This window comes from Gobio gobio, assembly GCF_949357685.1.
Source record: "Gobio gobio genome assembly, chromosome: 12".
NCBI classification, from domain to species: Eukaryota; Metazoa; Chordata; class Actinopteri; order Cypriniformes; family Gobionidae; genus Gobio; species Gobio gobio.
Window position 1 is genome coordinate 56,221,870 of NC_137105.1, and position 9,727 is coordinate 56,231,596.

General features: G+C 40.7%; 1 protein-coding gene across 1 annotated transcript in view; it reads left to right on the plus strand.

Moving 5' to 3' along the window:
- The window catches only part of LOC307135127 (NACHT, LRR and PYD domains-containing protein 3-like), a 74,037-nt gene extending 69,756 nt beyond the window's left edge, over positions 1-4,281 (plus strand). The window contains exon 10 of the mRNA XM_079831323.1: positions 3,494-4,281. Coding sequence (XP_079687449.1) covers positions 3,494-4,077 — 584 coding nt within the window. The 3' untranslated portion in view covers positions 4,078-4,281. The remainder of the gene's footprint in view (positions 1-3,493) is intronic.
- Positions 4,282-9,727: the final 5,446 nt, after the last annotated feature.

Consider the following 9,727-nt stretch of genomic DNA (forward strand, 5'->3'; position numbering starts at 1 on the left):
TTGATGCGAGCAGCTATTGGCAGCCAGTGCAGACTGATGAAGAGAGGCGTGACGTGCGCTCTCTTCGGCTCATTAAAGACCAACCTCGCCGCTGCATTCTGGATCAGTTGCAAGGGTTTGATAGTGCATGCCGGAAGGCCCGCTAGAAGAGCATTACAGTAGTCCAGTCTGGAGAGAACAAGAGCTTGGACCAGTAGTTGTGTGGCATGCTCTGATAGGAAGGGTCTAATCTTCCTAATGTTGTATAATGCAAATCTACAGGATCGGGTTGTTGCAGTAATGTGGTCAGTGAATTTTAGCTGATCATCAATCACAACTCCAAGGTTCCTGGCTGTCCTGGACGGAGTTATGGTTGATGAACCTAGCTGAATGGAGAGATTGTGGTGAAGTGCTGGGTTGGCAGAGACAACAAGAAGTTCTGTCTTTGCAAGGTTAAGTTGAAGGTGATGTTCCTTCATCCAGGCAGAAATGTCTGTGAGGCAGGCAGCGATACGAACACCAACCGATGGATCATCTGGTTGAAATGGAAGTAGAGTTGAGTGTCGTCGGCATAGCAGTGATAGGAAAAGCCATGTTTCTGAATGACCGATCCCAGTGATGACATGTAGATGGAGAAGAGAAGTGGTCCAAGCACTGAGCCCTGGGGAACTCCAGTAGCTAGATGATGTGACTTAGACACTTCACCACTCCATGACACCCTGAAGGACCTACCTGAGAGGTAAGACTTGAACCACTGGAGAGCAGTTCCTGAGATGCCCATCTTCATGAGAGTTGACAGGAGGATCTGGTGGTTAACTGTGTCAAAAGCAGCAGACAAATCCAGTAAGATAAGTACTGTGGATTTGGAAGCTGCTCTTGCCTGTCTGAGTGCCTCCGTAACCGAGAGCAGGGCAGTCTCAGTTGAGTGGCCGCTTTTGAAGCCGGATTGGTTGATGTCCAGGAGGTTGTTCTGTTCAAGAAACGTAGACAGCTGGTTAAACACCACTCGCTCAAGTGTCTTTGCAATGAAAGGAAGAAGGGATACCGGTCTGTAGTTTTCTAAAAGTGCTGGGTTTAGAGAGGGTTTCTTAAGCAGTGGGATTACCCGAGCCTGCTTAAATGCTGTGGGGAAGGTCCCGGTGTGAAGAGAGGTGTTGACAATGTGAGTGAGTGCAGGAGTAACAGAAGAAGAAATGGCCTGAAGGAGGTGGGTGGGGATAGGATCAAGCGGAAAGGTAGTGGGATGATTGGATAGGATGAGTTTGGAGACATCTGCTTCAGAGAGCAGAGAGAAGGAGGGGAGCGTGTGTGTGATGGTTGTTGAGATGTGCGTGTCAGTTTGTGGTGTGGAGAATTGACTGCTGATGGAGGAGGTTTTGTTTGTGAAAAATGATGCAAAGTCATCAGCTGTAAGAGTTGATGAAGGAGGGAGAGGAGGAGGACAAAGGAGCGAAGAGAATGTTTTGTAAAGTGCACGAGAGTCAGAGCAGTTGTTGATTTTGTTGTGGTAGTATGTAGTTTTAGCAGTGGAGACATTAGTAGAGAAAGAAGCAAGAAGAGACTGATACAGGGTTAGGTCAGTAGCGTTTTTAGTTTTGCGCCACTTCCTCTCTGCCGCCCGAAGTCCAGAGCGATGTTCACGGAGAACATCGGACAGCCAGGGGGCAGAGGGGGTGGTGCGGGCTGGCCTGGATGTAAGGGGACAGAGGTTGTCTAAGCAGGATGTTAGAGTGGAGCAAAGAGTGTCAGTAGCACTGTTAGTGTCTAGTGCTGAGAACTGAGCAGGTGGAGGAAGTGAGGATGAAACCATAGTGGCTAGACGGGAGGGAGAGAGCGAGCGTAGATTACGCCTAAAGGTGATCTGTGGGGGAGTGTGTGTTGTGTCAGGAGTCAGTATGAGGTTAAGAGTGATGAGAAAGTGATCTGAGATGTGCAGTGGAGTAAGGTCTCAAAACACACAATAGACTCCATCTTGTATTTCCATAGAGTTTTTTCTTTATACTGATGTGAGAACCATTGAGCCTACTCATTCACATTAAACAATACACTGATTTAAAATTTGTAAGACAGTTTCTCTTCACAAAGCCAATATGCGAAGAGGCGTGATATCTAATGAATAATGTTGAGATAGCACCTGAGATAATAAAGGACATAATAGCCCGCATTAATGAGCTGCATAATGAATGAGCTTCAAGTAGGCCTATGTGACAGAGAGCAACAGAGCAAAGGAAATATATATATTTTTGTAGTTTATTTTATTTGGAATGTAGTCAACAAAGGCCTATTATATTTTAAATGATCAGAAGATTTGACTACACTGCAAAAAATGCTCTTCTTATTTGGAATTTGTTCTTGTTTCCAGTCCAAATATTAAAAATTCTTAAATCAAGAAGTTAGTTTGAGCTAATGTGTGTGTGGGCGTCGTCTCCGGAGCCTCAGTATTTGAATCTCAATAGAGCGCGTGCTTCGTGGGCATGGTCGCAGTAGTGTATAATGAGCCACTCAGGAACGACTAACATTTCTCTGCTTTCAACCAGATTACATAAACACAGAATATTTGTTTTTGATTTGGTTTACAGTGTTTATAACCTGACATTTCAGCGTTTCTTTAGACATATGTCTCATGTTTGTGAGCTACAGCGATCTGTCACGCCACATTAAACAGAGGAAAAAACATTTATGGAGTGAATTTCAGAATAAAACTGACAGAATTTGAGGCTTTGTTTTGTCATATTGAGAGTGACCTGAGTTGAGTGTCGGCGTGTGGTTAGTGTCTTCTTTGCTCTTTGATGTGTTTTTTATATCTTTGAACACCGTAAGGAAGTTCCACAACGTTTTATGATAACATGAAAACATCAAATATTTGAGTTTTTCAATCTCTAGGACTCATTTGTCAATCCTCAGGTCACTTTATCTGAACTCTTCAGTGATCACATCAGTCTATGAGGATAAACTGAGGATCATTTATCATACACACAAAATACATTCAGTGGCGACATCTTTCACTTCACATGAGTTCACCTCTCACACACACACACACACACACACTCTCTCTCTAACACACACACACACACACACACACACACACACACACACACACACACACACACACACACACACACACACACACACACACACAGGGGGGGTTTTGTGAAATGTGGGGACATTCCATAGGCGTAATGGTTTTTATACCGTACAAACCGTATTTTCTATCCCCTTACACTGCCCCTGCCCCTAAACCTACCTATCACAGGAAACTGCACAGTTTACTTTCTGTGAAAAAAAAATTCTGTGTAATTTATAAGCATTTTGAAAAGTGAGGACATGGGTAACGTCCTCATATTTCACCCTATTTTTGTAATACCCATGTCATTATACACATTTGTGTCCTGATATTTCACAAAAACATGCCCACACACACACACACACACACACACACAGACACACACACACAAACACACACACACTCGTCTAGTGACTGTTGTTCTAGATGTTTCTCTCTTCTTGTGTTCAGACGCCTGTGATCTCACACTGGATCCAAACACAGCACACACTCTTCTCGTTCTGTCTGATGGGAACAGGAAGGTGACGCGTGTGTTAGAGGATCAGCCGTATCCTGATCATCCAGAGAGATTTGATGAGTGTCTTCAGGTTGTGTGTGGAGAGAGTCTGACTGGACGCTGTTACTGGGAGGCTGAATGGAGCGGAGATTATGCTGAAATATCAGTGACATATAAAGGAATCAGCAGGAAAGGAGGGAGAGATGACTGTGTGTTTGGATCCAATGACAAATCCTGGAGTCTGTTTTGCTCTGGTAACGGATTCTCTGTCCGTCACAATAATAACATCACTGATATCCCTGCTGTCCCTTCATCCTCTCAGAGAGCAGGAGTGTGTGTGGACATGTCGGCCGGCACTCTGTCCTTCTACAGCGTCTCTGACACTCACACACTCACACACTTACACACACTCAACACCACATTCACTGAACCCCTCTGTGCTGGATTTTGGGTTTATCCTGACTCTTCAGTGTCTCTGTGTCAGATTAAACACACACACACACACACACACACACACACGTGTAAATCCTCTCTCTAACGTCCACATGCACACAGACTCATCAAATTATCTCCATTATTATGTTGAAGTTATGAATCTAGATCAGACACACACACACACACACACACACACTGCTCTGAATCTTTAATAAGGTTGTAATAATATTGATATATTATCAGATTGCTTTAATATGTATATTGTAAACTGATCATGAGATGTAATAAAGGACTGATTGATTTAATCATGAAGTGGTTTATGAATGATTGATGTGAACTGATGACAGTATGAATAATCATGAATGTGATGAGATCAGCAGAATGAATTCTCTCAGAATCACTGAGTCTCTCTTTATTTATTTATTTATTTATTTATTTATTTATTTATTTATTTATTTATTTATTTATTTATTTATGTATTTACTGACGGCTGTGAGGTCTGTCCTGGGGTCCGTTCTTCGTACCTCGCTAACTCAGTTTGCCGGATTTGATTGACGATTTGGCATGATCTTGGATTGTTTGGTTCTTCGACGCTCATCCTGGCCTTGCTGTCATAGCAACAGGTCCTTAAGCTTAAACCTGCTCGCGAGCAGGCTTATTTCATGTAAACAGGATTAGATTGCATCTTGAGGTGATACTTAAAATCTGTCCCAGCCACTGCTACTTTATTACAAGAGTTCATTACTAAACCAGGGGCAATAATAATAATTTTAAATAATAATAATAATAATAATAATAATATAAAAATGTTATATTGTATATGTATATGAGAATGTATAATATTGTGTATAATACGACACAGCCACTTGATTGAGCGATTTATTTGTGATGGAATAATTACTTTATAATTTTATTGGAGGTTTACACACATGTTGTACAGTTACTCTGAGCCGTGCATTAATTTAAGTGATGACTAATATTATGGGAGTGGCTTGATGCAGCGCAAGAGATGCAGATAATTTGATCTTGACCCTTAAGAAACATTAATACTGTCACGTTACAAATCTGCTTCAAATTGAATTACAACATTGAAATAAAAATGTAAAGGGTGTACAAATACTGTATAAAATCGTGAATATAAATAATTGGTAATCATTTAGAAAAAAAAAAACATTTATCATTGATCTGTTATAACTTTTATGTTGGTTTGGTCGTTTAGCTGTTTCCTTATAAAGGTCCAGAAATTTGTGTGTTTTTTTTTGTGTGTAATTTGCCAAGTTTTTTGCCAGGTGGCTTTTTTTTATTATATGATGTCATTACGTTGCTGTCTTGACGCCAGCCAATCGCTGCATTGCTGATCATGGTTTTGAGTATTGATGCATCTGCCCTCTTCAGGGAAAACAAGAACGCGCAGTGATCTTAGATCATTAAATCCAGATATTTAAATTCAATCCGCAAATTCGTTTGAAGAACCAAATTAGCCAGACATCAGTTATCACGATTTAAAGATCTGGGATCTGTCAAATCATCCCAGATGTATTAAGCGAGGTACAAAGAACGGACCCCTGCTCTTTCATGTGAAGCTGGAAATCTCAAAACAGTTTCTGTGATGATCCGGAGAGCACGTGTTCATATTTTCAGAGCGTCTTTAACGCCAAACAGGAAACTCATGAATATTCATGTAAGCTCCGCCCAGCACCACCCAGAGCCATAGAGAGGGCGGAGCCACCGAGTAAACGTGACGCGTTGTTGTGTCGGACTCTGATTGGCTGTTGAGCCACATGAAGGCTAATAATTGGCTAAGCGGTACATTTGAAAACATGTCGTTGTTGCAGTGATACAGTTAGCAGAGCGGGGCTAGTTAACGGAAATATTAGGGATTGCTAAAAACCGTAAACATTCCCCCACGGACTTTCTGTGTTCAACAAGAAGAAACAATGAACATTAATTCTTATTTTCAGTAAGTAGCATGTTAGCATCTGACCGAGAGTGTGTATTCGTCCTGATGATGTTTATGATTCAGTTCGGTTATTAATATGGGACAATATCAGGTAACACTTTAGATTACCGCCCGGAAAGTACTGTGTAAGTAAAGAAAATGTACAGCATAATTTTTGGTAATTATAGTGTAACTATAAAGTAAGTACGTGTAGGTATAAGGGAATAAAATGTAATATTGGGGGAATAAAGGGGTAACTATCAGGAAAATTAACACATTATTTATCCTGTAAGTATTTTTAATTAAGGGGTAATTATCCATGTAGTTACAGGGTAAGTATGAATCTGCTGGCTGTAAATTAAAGTGGTGTTTGTTCCCGTCTTGTTTCATGTAGTTACAGAGTAAGTACAATAAAAACACATTCACAATCTGATATCACTCGGAAATCTTTATTTAAAAAACAAGTTTTTTAAAACAGATTTACAACACTTATTTGTTTTTCTTGCTTGGCTTTATCCTCGTCTTGTTCCTCTACTTTTTTGTCCTTGCCACAGATGAATCTTAAGAAGGAATTCCATGTCTCTAGCTATTCGGCCCCACTTTGTATTAGGTGGCCTTAACTACTATGTACTTACATTAAAAAATAAGTACAATGTATTTATTGTATTCATATTGTATTGCAAAACACTTTTGCTGATGTTGAGGTGGGATACGGGTAAAGTTAGGGACAAGTCTTGTGGTATGGGTAAGTTTAAGGGTAGGTTTAGGTGTAAGGGAAGGGTCAACAGTATAATTATAAATCTAACTACAGAAATGAATTACAGATGTAATTACATGCAGGGAATTTTTAAAATGTATCTACAATGTAAAAACATATGCATACAATAAGTGCATTGTATCAAATGATTAATTCAAATGTTAGTACATAGTAGTTAAGGCCACCTAATATAAAGTGAGTCCAGCTATTCTGTATTATGTAACTACACTGAAAATACAGTGCATGCAGAAATGTCCTCACCATTTACTCGTCTTTCACCCTCATGCCATCCGAGATGTACATACGACTTTATTTCTTCATATGAACACAGAAAAATAAATAAACTCATTTGGGTTCCTAAAAGTTCAAGCATCAAACACATACAGCAATAACTACAGTAATCCATACGATCCCAATGGATGATTCAATGTCTTCTGAAGTGAAACGATAAGTGTTTGTAAGAAAAATTACAATATTTTAAAAATGTTTAAACTGTAGACTATCGCTTCCGACCAGCAGTCATCTCTGTATGCGAGGGTTGAGTTCACGCTTGACGCAATTGAAGCGTGACATGAGCGCGCCGAGAAACTCTGGTCATGTGGATGTCGGATGCTGTCGGTTTAAATTTTTTTAATGCTTACAACAGTATGCAAACAATAACATAATATATGATCATAGCAATGAGAAACAAACAAGACTAGAAGACAGAGACGCCAGTTCTCACGTGTGTTTCAGATAAAACTTGCGCGAGAACGTCATGAAAGCCTGAAGCTTCTTTACTCATGCACACGCTGGTAACAGCTGATCGGATGCGAAAAGATTAATAAATTATTAGAGCATTTCTTGGTGTACATTTTATTTTAATAAATAATAATACAAAATATCAAAAGACATGGGATTCCTCTTAAGATCCAAATAACGATAAAGAAGAAGGGGAACAAGAAGAGGAAGACAACCAAGAGAAGCAAAAAAGAGACAAAACGTGCCTCTTTCTGTACAGACGTTATTATTTAAAATGAAAAGTTTATCTTAAAGAAATTAATAAGTGGTGTCAAATCTGTTTTGGATTAAGTTGTTTCCCAAATAAATATTTCCGAGTGGTATCAGATTTTGTATGTATTGTTTATTGTACTTACCCTGTAACTACACGAAACAAGAGGGGAGCAGAACCACTTTAATTTACAGCCCGCAGATTCAAACTTGCCTTTTAACTACACAGATAATTACCCCTTAATTAAAAAATACTTACAGTATAAATAATGTGTTAATTTTCCTGATAGTTACCCCTTTATTCCCCCAATGTTACATATTGTTCCCTTATACCTACACGTACTTACTTTATAGTTACTCTATTTTTACAGAAAATTTTGCTGTAAATTCTCTTTACTTACGCAGTACTTTCCGGGCCGTAATCTAAAGCGTTACCCAATATCATGATGTTTTGTTCTATATAACACAACTGTGTGCCTACCTTCTCTGGGCTTGTGTGTTTTAATACATTTTCATACATCTATGACAGTCTTTGAGTCTCTTCTGCTCATGAATCTGATCATAACTCCAGTAAAACAGTAGCCTGGATGCCAGCCGAACTTAGCCCCGCCCACAACATTTGAGGTCAGCAGTTCGGTCTGGACTCGATCCATTGGGGAGCAACTATGCCCGAACAGAAGCTGTTCGGACCAATCAAATTGTCAGGGCGGGTTTTAGACGATGATGGACCGATGATAAACAGTAACGTAAGCTTCCACGTCACCAAAGAGCGCTTAGGTTGCTTAGGTTAGGGGGGGGGGGCAAAACCATGGACTTGGCAACACTTTGTGCAGTTGAGTTTTGTTGACATTTGACCACTAACATTATGCGTCGCTCCGTTGCTCTGATTGGTTGTAGGTCTATCCAATTGAGGTCCTTCCTGGTTCGGTTGAAACACGCCCCATAATCACAGCCCAACGGAGCAGTATCAGACTCATAGGGCCCTATCTTGCACCCAGCGCAATTGACTTTGTACACCGACGCATGTGTCATTCCTATTTTGCACCCGCGCAAAGCGCGCTTTTCCCTCCACAGAAGCACGTCGCTAAACTAGTGAATGAACTTGCGCTCCCTGGGCGGTTCAGCGCAAAAAAGGAGGCGTGTTCCGGCGCAAACAATCCCTGGTGCTATTTTGCTGTTCCATTAAACAATTGCGCCACTGACCAGAAAAAACCTAGTCTAAAGTCAGTGGCGCGTTGTTCCTTATGCTATTTTAAGGGTGCATGCTTGACCATAATGTATAGCGTGCACAACGCGCATACACTTTGCTCATGTAATCTACACAGATGCAACAGTTATTTTTGCAAATCATAAATTGTTACACTAAAAAATATTAACACATGAGATGACGGAAATCATTGTGGTGTGCCACGAAGATGTGAAAAAATAGGCATAAATCTAGCTTACAAATTATTCAGGCTAATTGTTGTCTAATAATAATAAGGATCAGACCTGTTTGCCCAATAGTGGCAACTTCTGGCAAGACATATATGTATATAAGGACATCTAACAAATTGGTTTGTCCGTCAAGAACCAGGAAAAAAAATCGGTGAGGGTGGACGCAGCGATGTCCTCTGCTGGCGTCAGGTCCTGAGTAGAGGCAGATCCACCTCCCGTTACACGGCGTGCCCGATTGATGCTGGCAAGCTTGGACTTTCCCCGTCTTCTGATGTCATTGTAGCGTTTGCGGCACTGTTGCGACGTCCTGGGGATGCCAGCTGATGAAACAATTGTGGCTATTTCCTCCCACGCCTGTTTAACCGACGCTATTTTGGGTGGGTTTCTCCCATCCCCATACAACACAACTTCTCTGTCTTTCACTGCTCTTACAAGAACATCAGTCTCCTTGGCTGTGAACCGCTCCTGGCGTGCGCCTGGTAAATACGCCATAATAATAGCAATCCATAATGGAACTTGCGCACCTGCTTTTACAGGGAATGTTGGATGACGCTCTGATTGGTTTATTCACGTTACGCCCAAACCACACCTATGAATAATGAAGCTACTTCAGACCAACCCATTTTAGAT